Raw genomic sequence first — 26,071 nt, forward strand, 5'->3', positions numbered from 1 at the left:
CCTGCGCAGGACTCATTGCTACTTAGATCTGTCATTGTTGGCTCCAGGGGTTTTCGCATAGCCTCGGGACTTTGGCTTCTTCCCGAGTCATTTACATTTGTTTTCTTCTCGCTCATTTTCCTCGGCTCATTTGCTTTTTCCAGCTTACTCGCGCCAGCAGAGCCACCACAGCTCGGCTCGATTTGATCTATGGACATTTGCTGATTAACTGTTTGATTGAGCCATGTTTATGCAGAGTTTCTCTCCATATTTACTCTCCCATCTTGTTTTTTTTCAGGATTGCAAGAGCTTCACGCACAACCTCAGCCAGTCATTTCTTATCTTCACATGTTGTTTTTCAGAGCTTCTTTCAGAACTGCCATCGAGAGATCATTCTTGCTCCATATCGCTGTGTTTTGAACAGGCATTTCGACCTAATTAATTTCCAATTTAGGGATTTTTGTATTTAGCAAAGCTATCGGTGTGTTTTGATCTGTCATTTTCATTCAATTGTTCAGAGTTTTGTCAATGTAGCTACTGCAATCGACGTTGTCGACATCAAGTTAGGTCTCAGCTCATTTGTCATTTTTTCAATAATCGCAGCTATTAGGGGGTGGGGGTATTTCCTTTTCTCTCACTCCATGTCATGTCTTTATTGCTTGACGCTTTGGTTTCTACACTGGTGGCCTTTCAGGCTCAGTTACCGAGTAAGAAGAGGAGTCTTCCGTTGTTGAATGGTCAGTCGGCTATGATTTCTCTACCTGACGCTCAGCTGGATCCTTGCTGCCTGATCTCTCTTGCTGTTACGCACGATCAGGGTTCCCTCTGTATCCTTGTTGTACCATAACAGTGGCAGGTCCACTATCAGGTCCTCCAATAGGTACTTGGTACTTCGCCATGGCATAAGGCATGTTGCAGCGCCGTTTTTGTCTAACTGGCGGTTGCCCTGGAGAAAGCTGCAGCATATTATACGGCGGACCTCAACTCCTGTGGTTCCTGGCGCCCGTATGTAGTTTTTGGAAAAGACATGGGAGCCTCGTATTCGCTTAGCCCCACCTCCTTATTGATTTAGTCTCTGGCAGCCCGCTATACGCTGCTTCTATATGGAGTTGTTAACCAACCTTTGGACTTCCGTGTCTTTCTTATTGCTGGATTCGCGTGTACCAACCTTTTTTCTGCCTCATCCGGATTGCCTGGTCTATGCTCTTTTGATCCCTTTTCTGTGTACCGGACTTCTTGTTATCCAGAACAACCTGCCTTGGATTACGATTTTGTATCACGTTGCCCCTCCAGTGTACCGAACCTCAGCAACGTTTAAAGGACTGCCTTTTGTCATTAACCCTGCATTTTGGTGTCCTTTTGGATAGACTCACTCTGCAAACTTGGTGAGCCTTGGACTTTCTTGGTGTCTGCACTACGCGACCCTCTCTCTGGAAGCTCTGCATACAGTATATTTTCTTTCTTCAAAAGGGTATGTGACACCCTTACCTAACGGACCGTACCTCACTTGGATAAACATCCCTCCTGCTGTAACTAGAGAATGAGTTATTGACTCTGCCACCTTTAACCATCCTGTGTACTGACTACCTTCCAATTCCTGGACTACACCCTTCTTAGTGCAAGCAGGGACGCTGTGCTGGGAAGTGCACTAACCCGTCACTAGTGCGCTCCTCGTGCCGCCTGAGTATAGGTTCCCTTACTAATATTCCTGTTTATTATTTTACACTTTCTTTTTTTTTAAACTTTTGTTTATTGGCAAGGGAAGTCAAGACAGGAATAGCATAGTTTACACAGAAATCCACATATTCGCATTATTACAGTCGGGTATTACATCATACATTTCTGAACGGCTCGGGGAGGTGGGAGGGGTGCTGACAACTTAAGAGGAGGGGGGGGGGGCGGCCGCCCCCGTCTTCATGGTAGCGTGTCCAGGGGAACGGTCAAGGGCACCGAGTCCTCAATCTCATCTTTATTGTTCAAATAGGTGCAAAATTCCGTCCATACATTCTTTGGGCGAGATGGTGCTGGCAGAGACCCAATGTACTCCTCCTCACAGGCCTGAACCCAGGTAAGGGCTCTAAGCCACATTTCGAAGGTGGGGGGAGAGCGGCGTTTCCAACATTGTAAGATGCACCGTTTAGCAACCATGGCACCCACGTTCAGGAATTTGGACATTTTTTTAGCGTTCTCCCCTGTCCATATTCCAAACAACAAGGCCTGTGGGACGGGGTCCACGGGGGATCCAATTATCTCTGTGAGCGCTCCCGTTACCCCCAGCCAGAATGCGCTCAGCGCAGCACAAGACCAAAACATGTGCTCATGATCTGCCTCTTCGGAGTCGCACTTCGGGCACCTGTGGGCAGAAGAGCGTGTGAAATTCGCTACTCTAAGCGGTGTGTAATACAGTCTGTTGAGTAGCTTATACTGTATGCAACGGAATTGAGCGCTCAGGGAGACTTTGCGTGTGTGCGCGCACATGTTGTTCCACAACTCGTCAGTGATCTCTATTTCCAGCTCCCTGGCCCAGGCTTCCCTTGGTTTTAGGGACGTATTCTCACGCTTAACCAGTTGCATTTTATACAGGGAGGAGACTACACCTCTGCCACCCACGGAATTTGCTATGAATTGGAGTTCGGGCGCGTCAGGGGGCTCATTTGGGTATGATGGCCACATTGCCCGGACCGCCGCTCTCAGCCTGAAGTATTGTAGTAGTTCCAGAGCTGAGTTAGAGTGCCCAGGTTTCCATGTCTGGGGGGTAATGAATTTGCCCTCTGGATACAGGTCTGCGAGTGCGCGGTATCCCAGGGCCTCCCAATGTTGGATGAAATGGTGGTCATGTGGGGGGGAGAGACCTGGGAATTGTCGCAGGGGTAGCCATTTATAGTATGGGCGGTGCCCATCTGTAGGGGTCAAGATCATATTCCATGCCCTGATCGTAGTGGCCACCGGATCTGCAGGGGCGTCAGTTTGGAACGTGTGGTGTAGTAACAGGGTCATTATGTTAGTGCCGTCCCCCGCCAGTTCCTCTAGTTTGACGTGTGAAGGTGGGTTCAGGTGTGCATACCAGTGCGTGGCGTGTTGGGCCTGTGCCGCAATCCAGTACATAGTGAGGTCTGGGGTTGCAAAGCCCCCTTTTTCGTAGGGGGGGGTCATGTGAAGCCACTTTTTTCAGACTGCCCCGGAATGCCAGAGAAATTGGGCACACGCGGCGTGGAGCCTCTTAAAGTACTGCTTCCCGGGCCATACCGGGACGTTAGCGAAGATGTAGAGGAGCTTAGGAACCGCTATCATTTTGATTAGTGACAGTCTTCCCGCGAGGGACAAGGGGAGGTTGCGCCACTTGAGCAATTTGGATTCGACGTGCTCTGCTGTTGCCTCATAGTTGTCCGCCAATAGGGAGGTCTTGGTCTGTGACACTTGCACTCCTAGGTACTTGATGCCTCCCGGTGACCATCGCAGGGGGAATTCACATGTCGGCTGCCGGGTTGCCGCAGTGAGGGGAAATATCTCGGATTTTGAGTAGTTGATGGTAAAGCCTGAGTATGTTCCTATTTTTGTAATGTCACGAATAATTGGGTCGAGATGTGTTGAGGGGTCTCTGACATATAGGAGAACATCATCGGCGTATAATGAAATGATTTCCGGCATGCCCTGTAGGCGGATACCCTTGCGGGTATGCCTGTGCCTGATGTGATCCGCCATGGGCTCGATGGCGAGCGCAAAAAGGATGGGGGAGAATGGGCAACCTTGTCGGGTGCCCCTGTGTAGCACAAAGGGGGGGGAAACAACAGAATTGACCAGCACCTTGGCTCGTTGGTCAGTATACAGGAGTTTAATAAAGGAAAGCATGTTCGGACCTATCCCCATTTTCCCCAGCACCGCCCACAGGTATCTCCAGGAAACCACGTCGAACGCCTTCTGAGCGTCTAGCGTGACTGCCACTGCGTCTGCCTTCGGGTCAATTCTGGACATTATATTGAATAATCGGCGGATGTTAAGTGCAGTGGAGCGGCTCGGAACGAATCCGCTTTGGTCTGCATGGATCATATGGGGCATGAATGGGAGGAATCCATTCGCAATTACTTTGGCAAAAATTTTCATGTCCGTATTGATAAGCGATAGGGGCCTATAGGATCCGCACTCATCTGGGGGTTTCCCTGGTTTGGGAAGGACGATAATTAGGGCTTCCCTTAGGGAGGGAGGGAGAGACTCCGCTAGGAGGGATTCCGTCCAGACACCGTGCAAAATGGGGGCTAGGATGGCGACGTGTTCGCGGTAGAATTCAGCTGTGAGCCCGTCAGGGCCCGGGGCCTTGTTTTTCGGAAGGTCGGAGATCACCTGGACTATCTCGTCCAGGGTGAACGGGCTGTCAAGCTGTTCCCTGGTGCTCCGGGAGATGATGGTCATGGGGATGTGTTCCAGCATGTCGTCTAGGTCATGTGTGTTGTGTTCCGGCTGGGGCCCATAGAGCTTGGCATAGAAGCCAGAGAAGATATCAGATATGGCCTGGTCCGACCAATGCCGCTCGTTATGCTCGTCTAGGATGCTGTCTATTCGGGATTTGCCACTTTCCGCCCGCACCAGTCTGGCCAGGGTCCTGCCAGGTCTGTCACCTTCGCCGTAACGGCGGGCGGCCACGGGTCGGGCTAAATACCGCAGTTCACTCTGGGCGTGAGATTCAAACGTTTCTAATTCCTTTCTGATTTTTGCAAGGGTGGCTGGAGTTGGGGCGGAGGTGTGTTGTTGTTCAAGCGTTTTGAGCTTCGCTTCGGAGCTGTGTAGGGCTTGCCTTATAGCTTTGAGAACCCCGGCCTCCCTCGAGATGCACATCCCCCTGATGTAAACCTTAAATGCTTCCCAACGGGTCCCCTCCGTTGTATCCTGCGTGTTGTTGTTTTCAAAGAAAGTATTTGTCAGACAATATCTCGGCCTTGAAGACAATATCAGCCAAGGCCTCCGATTTAAACCGCCAGGCGGGCCGGGCGGTCATAGCGCTGCCCAGTTGGATCTGCAACAGCACGGGGGAATGATCGGAGAGTGTGCGGGGGAGTATCCTGATATCTAGCACCCTGCCCACACGGCAACCCGACAACAAGAACATGTCTATACGGGAAGAGCTGTCATGGACCGTGGAGTAAAAGGTGTAATCTCTAACCCGGGGGTGGAGCGTTCTCCACACATCATATAGGTTCAGGGAGTTCATGTGTGTAAGGAGCCCCTGGCAGCTCGGGGCACCACCCTGCGGGTCGAGGTTGTCCTGTCCATGTCATTATTGAGTATGAGATTCATGTCCCCACCCCATATAATGGGTACCGCCACATATTTCATGACAATGGCCATTACGGCGTCTATAAATTCGGGGGAGTCGGTGTTGGGACCATACGAATTTACAAGTAGGCATTCCTCACCCGCTAGGGTGCAATGGAGGATCACATACCTGCCTCCCGTATCGATGTGGGTTGCATGGAGTTTAAATTGTATAGATTTGTGAATGAGTGTTAGGACTCCTCTGGATTGGGTGGAAAATTGGGTATAAAATCTATTGGGGCCCCAGGACGGTGCAAGATTGGATGATAGGAGTTTCTGGGCGTGTGTTTCCTGTAGCAGGAGTACTGTGATACCGTGTCTTTGTGCGTACGCCGTGATCCTACGGGACTTTGTAAAGTTTGTCAGTCCCCGAATATTCCATGTCATTATTTTGAGAGCCATGTTGACATTTTATGGGACATCCCAACTGTAAGTGCAAGAGGATCTGTGTCTGATTGCCATGAGATGTGCATCTGTGGTATTGTCATGCATCAGTACAAACCCAGTCATCACCTTCCTGCCATTTTTCTTATAACTTCCCGCAACTTCCCCACCCCCCTCCCTCACCGCCCAGGCAGAGCCAGCAGTGTAACAACACCCACCCCCGGTATAACCAACCGCGTGCCATTTCAAGTTAGGCAACGCTTCACCAACAGCCCAACAGGGGCTAAACCATAAACTCTTCGTCACAAGCGGTATTGCAGCTGCAGTGGGGGCTACCGCTGCCGACGACCCACATTTGTTGACACATATCACGATGGTACATCATAAGTATTCTACACGGCTGTTGAAACAAAGGGTTACAAGGAAAGCAAGTGTGTACTTAGGTCCCAAAGTCTGCGTTGTTGTCGGAGTGGTTTGGTGCCTAGTCGCTAGGCTGGGGTGACAAGGTTCAGGACCAGGGGTGTCATCCTGATCTCGAGTCGCGGTGGCGCACCTCTCTCCGGCATATAGCGTGAATGGAACCCTCAGGTCTAACGGGCAGGGTCTGGGATTCAAACATCGTTCACCGGTTCTTCCATTTGGTCCACTGGCAGGATTTGTGCCTCGATAAATTTGACTGCTTCATCTGGGACGGTGAAAAAGTATATTTTGTTACGGTGAGTGAATTTTAGGCGCGCCGGGAAGAGCATAGCATATTCAATTTTTCTATCTCTCAACATCTTTTTGACTCCTCCAAATTGGCGACGTTCCATTTGTACTCCCACGGAGAAATCGGGGAAGATTCTGATTGTTTGGGAGTCTAGCCTTAGTTCCCCCTTCTCTCTAGCCAGGCGCAATATGTGGTCTCTGTCTTTGTAGCTGAGCAATTTTGCGATTATTGGTCTGGGAAAGTCTCCGGGCTTGGGTCGTGGGGCCAGTGATCGATGCGCCCTCTCCACCGTGAAGAATGGTGATAGCTCAGGGTTGCCAAGTAGGTTCCTGAGTAGCTGCTCGACCGCTAGTTCCATACGCCCTTTTAGCGCAGCTTCGGGAACCCCGACAATGCGGATATTGTTTCTTCGCGACCTCGATTCGAGGTCGTCGCACTTGGCTTTGACATGTTTCATGTCCCGGACGAGTCCTGCAACTGTGTCTTGTAGTGTGTGGACGTTGTCCTCATTTGTCCCTATTCTTTGTTCCGCCTCCGTGATCTTTGCGCCATGTTGGTCCAGTTTGGCCTTCAGGGAGGCCACGTTGGCGTTGATATCGTCCAGTTTTTCGTGGAACGCTGCAAAGTTTTTTGCCATGGACTCCATCATTGCCGTCAGGTCGGGCTGTGGTGGATCCGGCTGGGTCTCATTGTCTTCTTGTATGGTGGACGAGGATGCCTGGTCCGGCCTGGGCGCCGCCCTGGCGAACTTGTCCATAGCTCCTGTCTTGTTTGCTCCCCGCGCTCTGTTCGACATCCCTATCTCGGATGGGCGGGTTAGTAGCGGAATTACAGTGACAGGGGTGGCAGCGGCTAGTAATTTGGCAAGTATTTGGGGTGCCGAATGTCGCAGGTGTTGCCCCAGTCCGTGTTTTTGTAGAGAGAGGTTGGCCAGGGGGGCCCGTAGGGTGCAGTTGGAGGGAATGGTGGTCTCCAGGGAGGCTAGTGTTGTGCCCGGCGGTGTTCGGGGCTTGCTGGGGTATAGTCCATGAGTGGGCAGTTCGTGGGGTCCTCTGGGCAGGGGGTCGTGCTGCCGGAGTCGCCAGTGGTGGGTGCCCGTAGTATTGTTGTGGGCCGGGAGCCTCCACAGTGCGCTTCAGGGCGCTTCAGGGCTCGCGAGCTGTCCCTGCGCCGTTCCCCGCCTCCGGATGAGCGAGGAGGGGGTCCAGTTCCCGTATCGCGGAGGGCTGCAGCCAGCGGGGTCTGGGATTGCCAGAGGCCGCTGCCGCACCCGGAGGGAAGGACAATCGAGGTGAGGGGGAGGGAGCGAGCCGCAGCCGCCTAGGAGGTGACGCCGGGCTTGGGGGAGCCCCGGCGAGGTAGCGGGTGGCTGGCGGCCCGCTCGACCGTCCCCAGGCACTCACCTTTCACGCCCACGGTCCGTGGGTTTAGCGGCCCAAGGCGGCGGCCCGGCAGGAGCTCTCCTCGCGGCCCGACTCTTCGGCGCACTCGGATGACCAGGCACTCCGTCCACGCCCCCCGTCAGCACAGGCCCGGCCGGCGCCGTCGGTCGTATCTCGGCCGCCGCCGGGTCCCGGATGGCGGGATTTCGACGGCGTACACCCCACAGCTAGGGGAATCAGCTGGTACTGTTGTCGGGGTCGGTGATGTGCGGATTCCGCCGTTTTTTTTTTCGCTCGTCTGTGGGTCTCGGAGCTCCGTAGCTAGGCGGCCATCTTGTCGGCGGCTCAACAGCGCCCCCCTATTTTACACTTTCATTGTTTTCCATCTGGGATATTCATTCACTCAAGTTCAAAATATGGGTAAGAACCCAGTGTTAAACTTGCATGATATTACACTCCTCTAGGAAGCATGGTGTTTAACACTTCTCTGTGTTTCTAGGTGGTATCCAGTATCAGTTACATTAGGATAGCGGGGGAACAAGAAAGGTATTCTCACTGTTAGTTATTACTAAGGAGAGGGACTCTTTTTCTTTGTGATATTTACTTCTTGTCCTTTTGCTTTCAGCTGGGTCCGTGGTAGTGCGTTCCCCCTGTTCTTTTATACGATCGGTCCCTCTGTCTGCTGTTTTCCCAGCAGAGGGTCATATCGCAGAAAAGATCTTCTTCCCTCACAGAGAGGAGACTTGGTTGGAGGCTCTAACCCTGCTCTTCAAGCAAATATCCAAACCATTGTTGCATCCTGTCTTTGAGCACTCCCCGGTCGGTGAGTAACACTTGCATCCTTGAGTTTTTGAGCCTTTTCTGTGAGTAACTAAAATCACTCTCCGAGCTATTTTCATTTCTTCTGCATTTCCCCACATGCTTTACGCAATCAGGAGTGACAGTTCTATCTGTCACCCTCTTAGCAACTCCATTCTTACTCATCCAGTCAAAGGCCCCTGCTGGAATTATCGTGGGCATACCCCACTCCTCCGTCCTGCCCACTCCATTTAGTTCTTAATTTCTCATTGTTTTCGTGGTCGTTGAGAGCAATGGCATCTTTGCATTTAGCAGCATTAGGGCTCTAATCACTTGATCCGCTACTGCAATTGAGTTGCGTCGGTTTTTGTTTGAGTTATCCTCGGTACTCTCACCTTGTGGGCAGATTCCGCCGGTAGCTTCCCAAGTGCTTTCTCCACCAGAATCATACTGAGCGTTAGTATTTTATGTATCTGTCCAAGGCACAGTTAACCCCAGTGTATTGCTCTATGTGACCTCTACGTCCGGCTTATCTCTGTAAGGTGGTAAGATCAACCTGCTCAGTTGTGAGACATCCAGGTTCACGTCCTGCATGCTGCTTGATCTTCCTTTGAGGATATCTTCCATGCTGGAGCCACCGGCTACGACATAGCCTGTGGCAATCGATTCAGGCCATAAGCAGCTGGGCAGCTCAGAGGATTATTGTGGCAATCTGATGTTTGTGAGTACTCCCTGCTAATTCTCTTGTCAACGTCAGTTTTTGGATTTCTTTGAACCGCCTTCCTTTCGGCGTTCGATTTACCGCACCTTTCTACAACTCTCCAAGCTAGCAGTTTCAGTGGCTGGATTTTCCGTGTTGTAATTGGGGGCTGGTTGTTGACTACTAAACCCAGTTGCCACATATTTCTAACCATATATCCTTCTGCAGGCATATTTCTATTTGGGCAGCCCTTGCCTCGCAACCCCAGATTGAACTCTATTCCGCCCGGTTTCTCGACCAGCATCCTGCCAGCACCCCCAGAGCTGCCGGAACAGACATTTTTTTCCATGGCAGTCAGTTCAAACCATTTATCTGCACTCCTCATTGTTACAATGTCAACTATTTTTGGAGGCTCTAGCACGCCCATGTTGTTTGCTGCCATTGTTTCCGGGCTGGCTACAGCTGGAACCCAAACTGCTGGTGAGGCACACAGCACTATTGTTCAAGTGGCGCTCGAACGCTCTCCGTTTTAGGAGGGTTCCACATTGGCGGGTCGGTGAGACAATACAAGGTAAGGCAGTTCTGTCCTTGGGATTATCAGTCTCATTAATCAAGTTCAGAGCTACAACTTGATCCACCACCCCGCCCGAATCTTCCCCTTCACTTACTTCCTGAGTCCTGTTGCTTGCCATGTCAGTTGCTGGAAGCTTCTTCCTAACGGCGTCTTTTTCCACAGACTGCAGCGCATGGTGCACAATGCTGTTGCTTCATTCACCTGTGCACGCGTCAGGGGTATTCCAGATCTTTTGTCCATTGTCCACACGTCCCACAAGGGACAAGAGAAACACTCCTGCCACACTCCGCGACGCTCTGCGTCTGGCAGGGTGTTTTGAAGGGTTTGCTGCTCCCTTCTGCAGTAGGCAGAAAAAAAACACCGGAATCAGGAACGGGCTGATTGTAGAATAGGCAGCAACTTCACACGAGAAGCACTCCTGCCACACTTCTGTTAGTTTTCTTTTCATACAGAATCGAAAGTATTTAAACAGGATGAGCAGGATTTTAAGTGGTGACTAAAGAAAATACATGCATAGAGTGTATGTTTCATTTCTTCTGTGGAGGATTTGGAGCAGCACAAATGTTATATGTACTGTGGTTATGCATATGTTCAAATCGGCTACACATACTGTAAAATTAATTTCTTTAATCATATGTTAATATAGTAGCTGGAATCATAAATTAAATCATTTTTAATGAAATAATTGCCTATAAGCGTGCTGGATTCACTGGTAGATCCTCCCCTACCCCCCTGTCTGCCATCACTTTTCCCTCTCAAGCACTCATTATTTCTTGCTTCCCTTCTGTTCAGGGGGATGTTCGCTGGCGGGCTCAAGGAGATGGAGCAGCAGGAGGTAGATATTCATGGCATCTCCTACGCTTCGATGTGTAACATCCTGAATTTTATATACACCTCTGAGCTGGAGCTAACCCTGACCAATGTGCAGGAGACTCTGGCTGCTGCCTGCCAGCTTCAGGTAAGGAAAGCAGCATTCGTGAGATGGGCAATAGTGGGAAAGAATGGGCTGACAGATGAAGAGGATATGGGCCACTGCAGGGAAGATATAAATTGAGCCAGGGATTCAAGGAAAAGGATAGATATGGAATGCAGCAAAGAGATGTAGGACTAGTTTCAAGTGCAAATATGATTGTAACTCCAGAAGAATGCTTGATTGACTGGGATGCAAGTGAGAAGGCAAAAACGTAAAGGGACTGTTGTAGCTATCAAGGACTGTTTACGTGAGCCAGTGTCCTGGGGTGCCCGGCACCTTCTTATGTGACATTGATGTGTAGGGGAGGGCTGCTAAGGGGTGTTAGGAACTTGCAAATGAGACATGTTGGGCAAATTGATTGGTAGAATGGATTTAAGTGATGGATGAATTGTGTTCACAACAGTAAAAAGGCCAACTGAAAGGTGCAATTAAATTGACAAGAATGATAATTGCCTGGTTGAATGTCTGGAAAGAAGTGAAACTGTAGCAACAGTGGTGTGCCTTGCTGGAGGGGCAGATGAAGAAAATCTGATAGATTAAAGTGTAGGAGTTGGGAAGTGGGAGAGAGGGATGGAGGTTGATTGTTTTAAAGGTCAGGTTGGGGGAAGAGGGATAGGTGAGGTAGCCTAACGAGTCAATGTGACAGCAGGCAATCATGGTTGACAAGGATGACAAGCAAGGAAGATACTGAGTTAGGGTCATTTCTGCCTGTGTGTGTGTGAGTATGTTATTGTTAGTTGTGCATTTTACAGATCTCTGTGCATATGTAAGCTATACCTGTGCCATTAGCAAATAGAGGAAATAACTAAATAACTTAGAAGCTGCACCACCAGCGATGCGAAATGGGTATAGTTGCCAAAGGCGTGTTTGTGTGATTGTGCACATTTAGTTAAGGATAGCACACAACCTTTCTTAAATTCGTTACAGGTGACGCTAACATTCCTCAACTGAGAGACCTGGAATATAGAGCTTGTTCCTTGCTGATTTACCAACCATTTTCCCTGATGAGTCCTTATCCAGCGCCTGATCAAAGATGGTAACTCTCTGAAGTGCCCTCATGTGGGACACTATGTCTCTCTTGGCGTCCTGTGCAGGTAACCTCGCACACTTAGTGGTGTGGACTTCACTGGTTAGTTTCAGAGTTGCCACAACTAGCCTCCAGCATGAGATATGGGTGTGGCCATATATGGTCATGGCGTGTGCCGGCTTCAGAGATTAATAGCTGTGGCTACAACCAAATATTGGTGGCTGGTGACTGGGATGTCTGGTTTCTACCTAGAATCCACATACTGCGTGGTAGCCTGGAAAATGTTAATTGTCGCCTTGCCTCCCATTGATTGATTGGGTGGCTGGAAAACCTTTGAAAGGGTCACACTTGTGAATACGAATGGATGTTCACTTTTCCTATTTAATCTGTCGGTGGTCTGGATTCTTACTTTGTAAAATGTCGAACCAGACGTTGGAGAGGGGACACTGACAGTCTGTCTTGGAACCCAGATGTAGCCAAACTGAAAAGGGCAGTTGTTAAGCTCTGCTGCCCTCCATCTTGCAAAGACCAATCTGAATGTGAAATTCTACCATTGTCTGAGGGCACCATCGCTCTTTGCAATGTAAGGGAATTTGAAGAGAAGAATTGGCTCACCCTTCCCCTAGCCCAGCAGTGACAACCTGATTGCAAGCTTGAATGATCCCTGTTACCAGAGAAAGCCCTATACTCTTACCTCCACTGATCCGACACATAGAGGCTGGAGTGCCAGAAACACTGAGCACCAGTAATGGCTGGTTACAAAAGCAGAGCAACAAACCAAATAAGATTGAAAGCAGTGTTGGGATATCAAGGAGTCTTAACTGAACTGCAATGACATGACACAGACTGCATGTTCCCTATACCGGAACCATACGACTGGTAAAGAGCATTGTGGGTAACTTAGCCTCAGAACCAGCATCCGACTTAGCCATTTAGGAGCCAGTCCTTTTCTTCTGTTCCCACGAAAGACTAGCTTTTGTTTCAGCGAATACTAGTCATGAGGTGCCCCTGGAGCACTGACAGTCAAACCTAGTAGCCAACGGATCTGTTTGACTTTAGACATTACCAGACACCCTGAGTATTAACATCCCAATGTTTCAAATACTATTTCCTGAAAAGTTAATGTTCCTCGTAACTTGGATGTCATTTGACTTAACTTCACTGAAAATAAAGTATTAGTTTCATAGATTCATTATTTGGACATTCCCTTATTGAATGTTATGTATTATACTATCTGATACATCCTGCTTCCCTGCTAAGAACTGAACTTGGCTGTTCATCGAACATTAAAAATACGTTACCCATGGAAAGTTTAAAGGAAACCCTGTTGCGTAGTTGTGGGATTGTGCGCCTAACCCTGTGAGCACAGAACTGAGAGGACTGTCCTAACACCTGGTAGAAACAGCAGGACTTTGGAGAAAGACCTTCTACTAGTTAGTACAGAACTGACCAGAAACTCAGAAATATGGGTCTGGTGTATGCCATCCCAAAGAGCTTTTAACCACTATGTATGCAGATGAATTGAGGGAGTGCAATACAGCACAAAGGCCGAAGACTAGTGGTCTTAACAAAGTAGGATTAATGGAAATTTGACAGTCCAGAAGGAAATGTTGCAAGAGCCTGGACATAAGGAAGTGGTGCTCTTAGAATGATACAGCCAACACTGCTGCTACTAATCTCCTGACTTGCACCAACTATCTCAGCAGCTAGTGTATGTGAGATTAGCATAAAGACACTGTGGAAGGCCACCGCTGAACTCTGCAGCATATAGATGTATTAAGATAATTTAAAAGAAGAGCAAGGACAGCTTGTCAACAAATTTAAGGAGACTAACACTACAGAGGATTTAAAAAGATGCATGCCCACTTTGGGCACTTGGAACAATTATATTATTGGGAACGCTGTAATAACGTGAATAACAAGAATCTAGAGAATACACAACAATTGGCTTTGACAAAAACTGCAAAGGTTGAAACAAGTGTTGGATTTTTTGGCTTGCTAAACTACTTCAGTATAATTAAATACTAAGAGTCAAGCACTGTAGAACTATGAGTTATTTCAACAGATTACTATTTTTAAGATTTAATGGGACCCAAGCTCATAAAGGCACAAGACAATAACACATTTTATCTCAGTAGCTGGCTCAGCAGAGAAAGAACTGAGCGAACTGGAACTACGGCGCAAAAGAGCCCGTCTAGCTGAAGGGAAGCAAGCCTGAGAGCTGGAAAGGGAATGTTTGAAGATGAATAGGAAAAAGTGGGTTTCTCATCTTGCTTAGAGAAAAGGTCAGAGTCCATCAGATTGAGTCAATGGAACTTGAACTGAACCAGCCAAGGCAGCCAAACACAGCATCACCCCCAAGACAGGTAACACAGCTGTCCTCCCTCCGTATCTGTATCATCCTTTACTCTACATAGGGCCAATGGCAAGAGCATCTGCTGAAGCTCTTACTTGGTCTCATTATACCTTACTGCTTTAGAGGAGTCTGACTTCTCCCAGGGCTTGTGAAAATCATGCCCTCGGTAGGAAAAGCCATTCTGGGTCGGTAGCTGGAGCCGAAGATCAGGGGGCAGCACCCCATATATGTGCTCTTGACTCCTGGAGCTCTAATTGGGAGGTATTAAGGCTTGTCCCTCCAGAGAAAGCTCAGACTCCTCGCTGGACTCATGGAACTGGTATCTGGGTATGGGCAGCCACCATGGGTTGGTGCATGGATCCCTAGGCCATGGATTACACCCCATGAGTGCATGCATGATTCTTGGAGCTCAAACTGGCATTCATTATCAGTGGAGGCTGGAGTTCCTCCCAGGATCCTTGGAACTTGCCTGGATAGGAACAACCAGCCAGAGGCTGGAGAACAAGGTCTGGGCCAGCACTCCACACGTGCTTGTGAGACACTGGGAGAGCTTCGTCGGACCTAGGAGGTGGTTTGAACAGCATAGCATTTGAGGTCCCTCACATCCCTCCTACAGTGATCTGGTGGAGGGTGACTAAGCTTTCTTGAAATATGTGTACCCTGGATGACTGAGGGAGGGGTGGTTTGAGGCAGTGTAGCCAACCTCCTTATCGAGTAAACAGGGGAAACATTTCACATGTGCCTTGTGTGACAATTCATCAGAGGTCGTCACTTCTCCCTGATGGGGATCCCCTGTCCCGGGAGGCCAGTGAGGTGAGGTTGCTACCCGCTAGTCCTTCTGGGGGTGTGTAAAATGTGGGAGGATCTAATGGGGAGGAATTCTCCTCCTCAGGAGAAGAACGAACACCTGGGTAAAATTAGGCATAACATCCCCAACCTAACCTTCGCAAACCTTTTACCATCTTTTAGCCAACCTCCACTTGCTGGCACTTCCATTTGCTATTGTGGCATTATACCATTTACTGACTCCAGCAGTGAGACGAAGAAGAATACCTGGGAGACAGGTACTGACACAAGGTGGATGCACGGATGTAGGAGGAGCACACTTCGGTGAACTCAGAGGAGCGTTCTAGACTTCCATGAAGAAACATACCTGTACAGACTTTAATTACTGGAGAGGGACTTGACATTATGTCAAGCTGCCCCCAGAGCAACAGCATTCATGGAAGCTGTTCGGCACGGGAGATTCAAAGGGCTGGACACTGGGACGCTTCTCTAGCCCGTGTGACAAAAGACCCTGCAGGTAGTTGTGAGGCAGTAGCATGGCCTACAGGAGAAGGTGGACGGCGTGGTCCATAACAGGTGTTGATACTGCAAGGAGCCAAAGTCTTTCAGAGATGCTGCAGCGAACCAGAAGCCATCGGAAGACGCAGAAGACCAAGACAAGGCCTGTGCAGACCTCAGGAAAGGCCAGAGCCCACCAGGAAGATCCTAGAAGGTACGACAGAGAGGGGGCTGACGGATGGGGGCACGAAAGGGTCCTGGCAACCGAATGATGGCACATTGGGAAATGGGGTCCGGCATCAGTCCCCTAATTTGAAGGGAAGTACGAGTGAACTGTGCAAGAGAGGAAATCTTCTTTGAGTCAGTTTTAGTATCAAAACCGCTGACCACCATAGAAGGGTCAAGGACCCCAATGTGAGAGAGTGTGACTTTTGCATCTGAGGATTTCATCCTCGTGTTGGTGGTAGCTCCAAGGCCACCAACCATCGGGAAAGGGTCGAGGACCCCAACGATAGAGAGCAAGCTAAAGATACGACTCCTCTTCCTCGTGGCAGTACTTGGCAGGGTCATGAACCAAGTGGGCCAATTCAAAGAGGCTAAAGAGAAACCAGGGTCTGGGACTGGGACCCAATAACAGAAAGAAATAAGAGTCATCTTCCTTGTGGCAGTAGGGAAGTGAACCAAGTGGGCCAAGTCAAAGAAGAGGTGAAACTGGATTGGGTGTTGTAGGTGTGAAGACTGGTGGAAAGAAGACCGGGGAAAGGGAGCCATTCCCCATTGTTGTGATGAACAGAGAGCAAGATACCAGGAGAATGGAGTCGTTCTCCTGGTAGCTGGGACCGGCGGTAAAGTCCAAAAAGGCCTGGGGAAGGGAGTCATTCCCCCAGGCTATCTGAAAACGTATGTCAGGAAAAGGGAGACATTTTCATGACCCACCAAGAGGGAGTACCAGAGTGTTTCGGGCTCTAGTATCAGGGGAAGGGAGCCATTCCTCCTGATAACACATGAGAAATATTGTTAGGAACATTACTGGCAGGGGATGGAAACTATTCCCCCTGACACGTGTGAGATACAAGACTGTTTTGAACTGAATAGAACTGTTAAAACAAACAAGGAACTTGATCCCAGGAGAAGTGAGTCATTCTCCTAGGATCGGCCAGAACGATACTACTTTAGTTATAGTTTCTAGTGTGAGGGGTCAGAAGCAAGGTTTTCATGACGCAGTCACCTTAGATCTTTTAGTTGAGACCGGGAGTCCCCCCTCCTAGAGATAGGGATAGGTAGGTTTTCTTTTCTCTTTTGCTGAATGAAAGTCTTTGCCCACAAATATGCCACCTTTGTGTCAGTCTCCTCCTTATGCACCCTTACACTTGATTGGGACTTCCAGCAGAGCCCGTCCATTTGATTTTACCATTCATTTTTATCGGGCACAACTGATTTCAGTGGTAAGTTTGAACAAAGCCTTGTACAAGTTGTGGCCTGGTGAAGCCTGGGACCCCGCACAGGGCTTATTGGAAGATTTTCCCAGTGCGGACAGCCATTTCAGTTTGGTAAATGCCACTCTTCTTCACCAGCAGCATCCCATTGTAAAAAACTTTGTAATCAGGAAGGCAAATGCCTTTGAAACCATAGGTGGCAGACAAGTCTGACCAAGTCCTCCACCAGAAAATGAGGCTTGTCCAGGACAGATGGGCAGGGTGAAGTATGCCTCCATGAGTCTGACAGGTACATGTGTTAATGTATCATGCAATGCAATGCCTTGACATAATCCCATAAGGTAATGAGTACATGCCCTTTTCACCTGTGTTGTTAAATGTGCAGATCCATTAACTAACCTTTCATCAGTGCTACAATGCTCTATTCCTTGGAAAAAGTGTTATTGCACCCAACGTGGCATTTCAGCTTGCAACATTCAGTTTTGTTACCCTCCTCTCCTAAACTGTTACCCCAGCCTCCATTTGTTTACATGGTATTTCAAACTGCAACAGTTTCATCTCCTGTGTCAAACTTAATTACTCTCCTGTCCTAAAGAGGTATTGGCCTTCATACGGTTCAGCTGTTTGGTAGCTGACAACTTAGTTCCAGTTGCTGGGTGTTGCAGTCCTTGTAGGGGTAGGCCCCTAATCCTCTTATCCCAAAGCGAGCCCACCACCCGAGAAGCGAGTGCATGTCCATGTATAGGAGACTATATACCTAGACAAGAATATTAGTAACCAACTGTAACAATCAATTTGTATCGACTGTAACCATGCAAATGCGCATAAGAGAATGTATTTAAACATACCTTTTGGGGTCGCTTACTGTAACCCTCAAGTAAGCCTTCTTAAAATTTCCTTATAGCGCCTCGTTGCCTGTGGGCTGTAGTGCGCTCTACAAATGCTAAAATAAATAAATAAATGTTTTGTACGTAAAGCAGGTTTATTGTACAAACGGCGGGGAGGGGCTAGATGACCCTATGGAGTCAAATTAACCAGAATCTCTCCAAACCAAATATGTTGACACATTATATACATTTTTGCAACAGTTAAAACTCACATATGTTTTATTACAATCCACCCGGCATACATGATTGGTCAAAACCTATACAATGAAATCCTATCTTTCTCCAATTTCATTTTTCTCCAATTTCCCCCATTCTCATTTGTAGCCATTATCTTCACTCCCATCTTCAGCTCGTGTCTAGAGCACACCCCTTTTTAGGATTAATCCGTGGTAGGTCATGCCATCTTTATTCAGTTATACATTCACATACAAATAGAATTCATTACATGTCCGAGCTGGTCTGAGACCTCTTAATCCTCAGTATAATTTGCACAGATACTTCAAACGACACGAGAAAGAGCAGAAATAACAGGTTCTCTTTGAACTGTCGATAACCATCTCACGCACCCCTGCTTACTAGCACCATCGGAAAAGTTTAACCTAACAACAACCAATTCAGCATGCATGGCACCTCCTGAAAGCATATGAAACCCAGGGAGCATATGAAACCTGTCCTCAGGTGTCCTTCACACCATGTTTATTGGTGCTCAAAAGCAAATGCTCGGATCCCTCTGCAAGCTCCCATGCACTTAAAAAAAGATTACATCTGCCTTTGCGATACTACCAAGCCATAAAAACACTGGCCAGTTTGTTAGCTGAACTGACCATCTGCTAAGGTCGAAGTTACTCATTTACCCTTCCTCTGGCCTCAGAAACTCTGCAAAACCAATTTCTCAATGTCACTTAAAATTCATCTCACTAAACCATTACTGCTGAGTTTAATGTATTAATACAAAAGCCCACTACATGTAGATTTATAATTCCCTGTGTATGTATATCAGTGTGCATGCATATTTAATAACTGCCATGTTTTCTTCACAGTGGGTTCTCTATGACCAGTCCCTTTCCTTACATGCACATTTTTAAACTCCTTGTTGCCCACCTTCTAGGTGCTTCATGGCACACTATATCTGGATAGTGTTTATATTTCATTTGGCGATTTAGACCTTTATTTTGCAAATGCAATATGTATAAATCTTGAACACGAAGCAATACTTAAAGTAACACATCCCGTTCACATTTATCTACACTGGGTACATATTAAATTGCGACATCATGCCCATTTTGCTGCACTCCCAGTCACAAATATGGCACGTGCAACATGAACCCCTCTTCATCATTGGGACCTTTCCTGACCACCCCAACAACCTCGGCCCAGCATTGCAAGTTAGGTAAGCCTCCACAGAGTCCCAGGGGTGTTTGTTGAATGTTCCTTACATGTAGATGCTTGTAACAGAAGGCACCTGGCCCCAGGTGTTACTTATCCTGAGAAGTTTGATTCGCCCGTCTCCTCGTGCAATGGCCAGCAGCTTATAGAAGGAGAGGGGCCTAGGTGGTTTGATAAGCAGCTGTGGGAAGGAGCAGTGCTCAGGTTTCCCTCTGCTCATTTGTGGAGGCTGGAATCCACAGATGCCAGTAGTGCTTTTCAGAGAGTTTTAGCTTAGGCATGTGCTGCAACAGTTTCCTCAAGAACCTCTTTTGATTTTGATTTTATTTCTGTGTGTTTGGCATTTTTCCCATTGATTGACAAAATGTAGGTGTAGATTTCCCTACCTTATAGAACTATTGGGAGCGGAGTGTGAACTAAGCTTCAATACACAATCTTGCATCCTTTCAAACATTGGGGTGCCACCCAATCACTGGACCTTGCCACAATTCATCTTTCCTGTCCTTCTTACTATTCAAACACTCTAGATGCAGGATTAGCCTTGGCTCCCATGCACCCTATTCATGAACTGTCAAGAAATGGTTTGGGTTTGTCATTGCCTCAGTTTTCCCGGAGACAAAGTAGCCAACACCATATATGATCAATCACGGTTGGCTTTTCTCTTTTATATATGGTCACATCCTTATCCTTCCATTCAAGGAAACCAAGTGCATCTCTGGTGCTCCATCAAAGTTTGTAATGCAAGAGAGACAGCCAGAGGCTTTGTGCCAGGGAACAGTCCACTGTTCCCTGATAGTTTTTGTGGTATCACTACAAAACATTGCAGACCATTACAGCGAATCAAAAAACACATTTTTTTAGATCAAATTTTTGCACATGTCTTCGCATAAATAGATGGGGGCTTAGGTTGGGCTATTAATAAAGGTTGGAGGATGTGGGAGCTGCGGGTGTCTCCAACCGCATTTATAATCGATGAAATGTGCAAAGAATCGAGAAATAAAATCAATGTTTTGGGATGCTCAGTGAAAAATGCCATGTATTCACCCAGATCCTTTTATGTTACACGTTATTGCTACCAGCTGCAAATCAACATGGGTAAAACTCAGGACATTTTGTGCTCAATTGACAATAGACTTTTCTTCCATTTCTTAAGTAATAGAAATCTTGGGGTTTTTATGTATGACTATGCACTGCTGCAGTTTTATGGATTGTTTAATACAAATCCGAAATAAACTTGATACTACTAAAAGTAATACAAATTAAGCAAAGATATGGAGAAATATCACCTGGAGAAAGAAGGATTCCCAAAAACTCTTTTGCCATTCCTTGCTTTATTGGAAGCTGTGATTAATGAGAGAAAACTTGACCATGTAAATGCTCATCCCATTTGTGGTACATTAGAAACCTGACGATCGGCGAGGAAATAGATAGGGATTTACTCTGTAAATGTACATCTACTCTGGAAACACTGAAGCATTTGGTCTTAGAGTTGTCTGTTAACCGAAATTTCCACATTAAATCTGTAGCCCCTTCACTTATTGTGGCTCTTCATAGATTTTTTATAGATGTGTTTAAGGTTATTGTAGATGGAATGTGCTTGTGTTTCTTGTCTCCTTCTCTACTTTTGATGTTTCTATTGTTTTTCTTCTTTCTTAAATTTCTTAATTATTTATTGTATGCATATGATATACAAATATTTTATTTTGTGCAAGGTTTATATTCTGCAACTCAAAATCACAAAGAAATAAATAAAGGTAAAAGTGACTGAAGCACCCTGTTCAACATTCATAGTATAATTAAGTGAGACTAATATTCCTCCCATCATTAAGCATGTCCTGATGCTAATACCACTTTTTGACACACACTAGAAAATAGAAAATGCTAAAGTTAGGCATTGTTTTCTTCATTACTTCCTTTTGTATTTAGTCATATTAAATCTTATTTTTTTATTTTTATTTTTTTTATTTGGTTGGCTTATAGTATCAACCTTTCAAATTCATTATCAGATATAATTGTGTCTTAAGAAGTATCAACTTAAAACATTTGAAATAAAAATAGCATCATCTCATCTTAAAATCCACATCCACATGCACAGTAAGAATGTTTCTGCAATAATATACACATTTCAAAATAATTCAGTGGAGGTCTTGAGTCAAAATTATCCTTTGTGCCATGGAACTTGATTTAAAATCTTATTATGCATATCTTAAATATTAGTGCCTTTCTGACAATGGACATGCTTTTATTTCTAATTGAGCTAGGTCTTGAATCGTGGCTCTTATTCTTCAGAGCTTTAATTATGGTAGAGTCCTCGGCTCAATCTAATGTTTACAGAATCAGCATATGCAAAATGAAAATAAAGGCAATGTGACATGCATAGAATAAATGTAAAACCTCTATCAAATAGCCTATGAACCCTGTTATATTCTAGATTTGGTAATAGGAACCATTTTTGTTTTAGCTATTGTTGGAGATAAGGTTAAGACCAGAAATTGCATTAGTGCAATTCTGACCGCAAGTTTGGTGCTGGAAAATATCATATCTCATTAGTCCATGGGACGATATATATTAAAAGGCTTTTTGAAGAACACTTGTTGTTTTGTAATTAAAGCAGGGCAATCCACAATTATATGCTGCAAAGTCTTTCTGCAGTGTATTTGCACAAAAGTGGCAGCAATTTTGCTCTTTTAGCATTAGGCCCCTCCTTGCCAATACATCATTAGTATGCCACAAATTCAGCCTGAAATGTAAATATTGATCTCTGGTGTGCGGCGAAGGGCATCATACCAAATAATCAGCCATCTGTTGATATTTCTTGGTGCCAAATAGGAGTATATTGAAGTCTTTGTAAATATTACATTTTACTTGGTTACATCACATTGGAATAATTTAGTCTTGGCTCTCCCTGGATTAACTAGTAAGAGTTCCAGGGTAATGTTTGCATCTGATATTGCATCTGTTATAAAATTACACCAGTTTTGTGGAAAAGAGTGCTCAGGGGTTAATAAGTAGCATGCTACCACACTCAGAATATTATTTGCGTTGAGGCCCTGCAAACATTTTCTTAGAAAACTATACATTTTCCAAAGAACCTGAGCGAACAGAGACAGAGATCCAAATTCAAATCGTATAATAGTTAAAGGTGTACATTTGGGTAGTTTCAGGACTTGCTTCCAGAAACGGGCCTCGAGTATATCCCAATGTTTTTGATCTCTAGGAAGCGTCGTTTTCGAACCATAGAGCAAAGTGGAACCACTTTCTGCTGAAAAAACATCAGGATATGGCTGCAAGAAAATTTGCCATATTTATGTGCCAGAATTTTTGCTTGTGAGATAAAGGTTAGTAGTTTATGGTCTAAACTGAGGATCTAGGAATCCTCACTCAAAGAATTGTTGACAAGCACACCCAGGTATTTATATTGCGGTACAATCATCAATTTGGAGTTTTGTAAAGTCCACATGTACTTAGATGTTTTGTGTCTAGCAATTTTGTTACAGACCACAACTTGGGTTTTTTGAGTGTTTATCAGCAAATTGTTTGATCGGGCAAATGCATCTAATTTGTCCAGCAGATTTTGTAACCCTATAGTGTTTGGGACAAAAGGACGAGATTGTCCGCGTATAATAACCATGTTATTTGTTGGGTGCCAAATTTTGGGGCATCTCCTGTTGTATCCATAAATGACTCGCCCATGTCCAGAGGCCAAAATGCATCCCTGTTTTAGACCACGTTCAGTGGAAAAGGACGCAGATAGTAAACCTTCAAGTGACAATGTTGCATGTTGGTGTTTGTGTGGAGACGTTTAATCAGGGTGAGCAGCGAGGCTGGACTTTCATAACGGATGAGTTGCTCGTAAAGCAATTGCCGATCAATAGATTCAAAGGCCACCCGAAAGTCCACAAAGGCTAAGTATAGTGGTTGTTTCCGGGTGGCGCAGTGAGACTTGATCATGTTTAACGAGATAATCTTTAAAGATGTTCCTAGGCCAGCTACGAACCCTGATTGGAATGGATCTCTCCTGTGTGCATGCAAGGTCCATTAATTCAGGTCCATGAGCATGATACGGCTGAAGATCTTTCCAGGAGCATCTGAAAGGGCGATCGGTCTGTAACTAGATGGATTTTGGTGATCTCCTTTTATAGATTGGCAAAATGATGGAATGTTTCCACGTCTGTGGTAGTGTTTGAGTAGTATTTATATGAGTAAAGATATTGTACAGAATTGTTGCCCAAATCTCAGGGTGTTGATTAAGTGTATAGTTTGATAAGCTATCAGGGCCCGGTGCTCTGGATCGACTCTTTATTTATGTAATATAAAATGTCCTCTTCATCAAATTCAAGATGAATATTCTTTGTGGTATCTGATCGTATAGTACGCACTGGGCCTTCGGGAGCTGTATAAAGCTGAGAGAAATCTTTTATCTAGTCAAGCTCTGTGACACCATTAGACTGTATTGCTACTTGTGAACCAGTTGTGGCTTGATTTAATGCTGACCATATTTCTGCGGTGTTCCAATTCTGCAATACGATTAGCATCTTGGCCTCGTCCAATTGATATATTGGAGCTTTCCGACCTCTCAACCAGTTCTTATACCTGGTTTTGATTTGTGTTAGGGCAGAACCTCTGTGTAGTACTGATTGTATCTATCTGCACTGGGTGCACACAGTGCTAGTAGTAGAATACAGTGATGTCATCCAGAATGTTATGGGACCTGAAGGTTCCAAGAGCTACAGTTGATAACACAGGATGGGAGAACGTTACTAAAAGGATGTCATCTATTTAGCTCCCTGCCTTTCTAACCAACTAGCCCTGTAACTACAAATAAACGTACTCCTTTTCATACACTCAAGTCTCCTGTGCCTTACCTGAATCCTGATGACTTCTCACCATCCTCCTACACTACAAATGGCGACGAGGATGGGATCAACAAGTGTTTGCTGGTTCCAGATAAACAGATTGATATTAGCCTGTTGATCCCAAGACAAAAGGACCCACTGAAGAAGTTCTGCTGATTCCTGACATGATGAAAATGCTTTTGGCAGAGATCAATGATGAGCCCAGCAGTGATGATGCCCAGCGCCAGTTTCCTATTGAAAGGATTTCATAACAATCTACTTAAGGTATAAGTCCTGGTACTTTATATGGCAGGCAGCCGGCACGCAATTGACTGCTGAGGAGTATCCTGTTTTGATATCTATTAAGGTACTGCGCAGCATCGGCTGGGGCGTTGCAGCAGCGTTTAAATTAAGGGCCAGGGTGCTCATTGCGGCTGTTAAGTTACAGGGCTATGGAAGCAGTGCAATTCCTCTTTTAATGCAGCTGCTAATAAAGTATTGTGAATGAAAGGTGTTAGAAATGCTCATCACAGCGTGAGCTTATGGGCCAGCAGATTTGTTGTTCTGCGTGTTGGCATTTGAAGTATTTTACACAGGACTTTAGCCTAGCACTGCCGGAATAGAGCGTTGTACCCAGCAAAGACTTTATGTACAGTTGCAGCCGTGACCGTTGGAGTTGGTTGTAAGGCTGAGTTCCGTACATCAGGATGACAGCTGGGTTCATGATGACGTATTGCCCAATGCTTGGAGTTTGGCGGAGTTCCCCAGTGTTCGGTTACATTCCAGTGGAACAGTTGCCTTATTCTGCGTGAGTGCGGAATGAAAGTAACATTAGAAAAGAGGCTCTATTAACGTGGACCGACATCAGGACGTGCACAGGAAGCAACGTGACTTCTGTGTTTTGGTTCCGTTGGAATTACATTTCTTTATTTTGTTTTTGTTCCATCGGACGTCGTGTAAGCAATATATGATATTCTGTTGTGCACCGGTGAGGAACTATTGAGTAAATGCAGTGCCGTGACTCCCTGGGTTACAATCCCTCGGCAATACATAATGGATGATTGCACTTCCTCATAGTCCATAATTACGGAACAAATATTATTAGGTACCGTTTCCTCCCTAGCGCGGCCGCGATGCTGCCATGTGAACTGCTTCATTGAGATGCTTCTGGTGCTGAGGAGTAACTGCATGAAAATGCGTTTGCACCTTCTATAAAGAAATGAATCTCTGACTGCAGAAAGAAATAATGTGAGGAGTTGAAATGTACAAGGCAGCATGGCGACACTGACAACGTTTCTGATTTCCATGCTGTGTAAACATGAGGCACAGGCACTGTTTTTGTTTCCCTCATGTACTTCAATTGCAGTCAGTCATCGTGCAATTTATGGACTACGATTTATTTTGCATAGTGATCCAGTTTTATTAGCTGTTTTTTTTTTATAAATGCAGTTACTATTTTATGATGTTTTGGATAGAACGATTTTAAATTGCTATGTTTTGGCTGGCTAATACTTCCAAGATACATAGATTAATGCAGATACTGCCATGTTATAACTGAATGGCGCTAGCCCTGGTAGCATTTTATGGTTATTTATGGAATTAGGAATGCTTGTAAATGTCGGTGCGCCTGGCTGGGAAGGCGCACTGTGCAATGTATGTTTGCATGATTGCGTTTGGCTGAAAGGGTGACTGGGTGTAGTGAATGATGTTGTGAATGATTGCATTTACTTTGAGGAAGAATGGGTCTATGCACAACAATATATTCTCAATTACAATAACCAACAAACACACAGAGGAAAAATGTGTTTTTTTTCTGTGTAGTGTTTAACAATTTTATCGGATTTTCAGGTCTTCATATTCTGGATTTTATATATTGTTAAGATACATTTTGATGATTTCTTTGTGTTGTGCAATCCATATAATATTTGATTCATGATGAAAACTGTCACAAGTACAATTTTAGTGGTACAGCATTGTTCTGATGCCATGTAAAAGTATAATAATAGTGGCACAGCATCGTTCAGGTGCCATGTAAAAGTATAATGTTAGTGGCA

The 26,071-nt window shown here is 46.0% G+C and overlaps 1 protein-coding gene across 2 annotated transcripts in view; it reads left to right on the plus strand.

The window, feature by feature from the left end:
• The window catches only part of KLHL22 (kelch like family member 22), a 482,095-nt gene that overhangs the window by 175,520 nt on the left and 280,504 nt on the right, over positions 1-26,071 (plus strand). For both annotated transcript variants that reach the window (XM_069619884.1, XM_069619883.1), the window contains one exon: positions 10,626-10,791. In XM_069619884.1, coding sequence (XP_069475985.1) covers positions 10,626-10,791 — 166 coding nt within the window. The remainder of the gene's footprint in view (positions 1-10,625; positions 10,792-26,071) is intronic.

This window comes from Ambystoma mexicanum, chromosome 10 (genome assembly GCF_040938575.1).
Source record: "Ambystoma mexicanum isolate Mex_15411 chromosome 10, UKY_AmexF1_1, whole genome shotgun sequence".
In the NCBI taxonomy this organism is placed as follows: Eukaryota; Metazoa; Chordata; class Amphibia; order Caudata; family Ambystomatidae; genus Ambystoma; species Ambystoma mexicanum.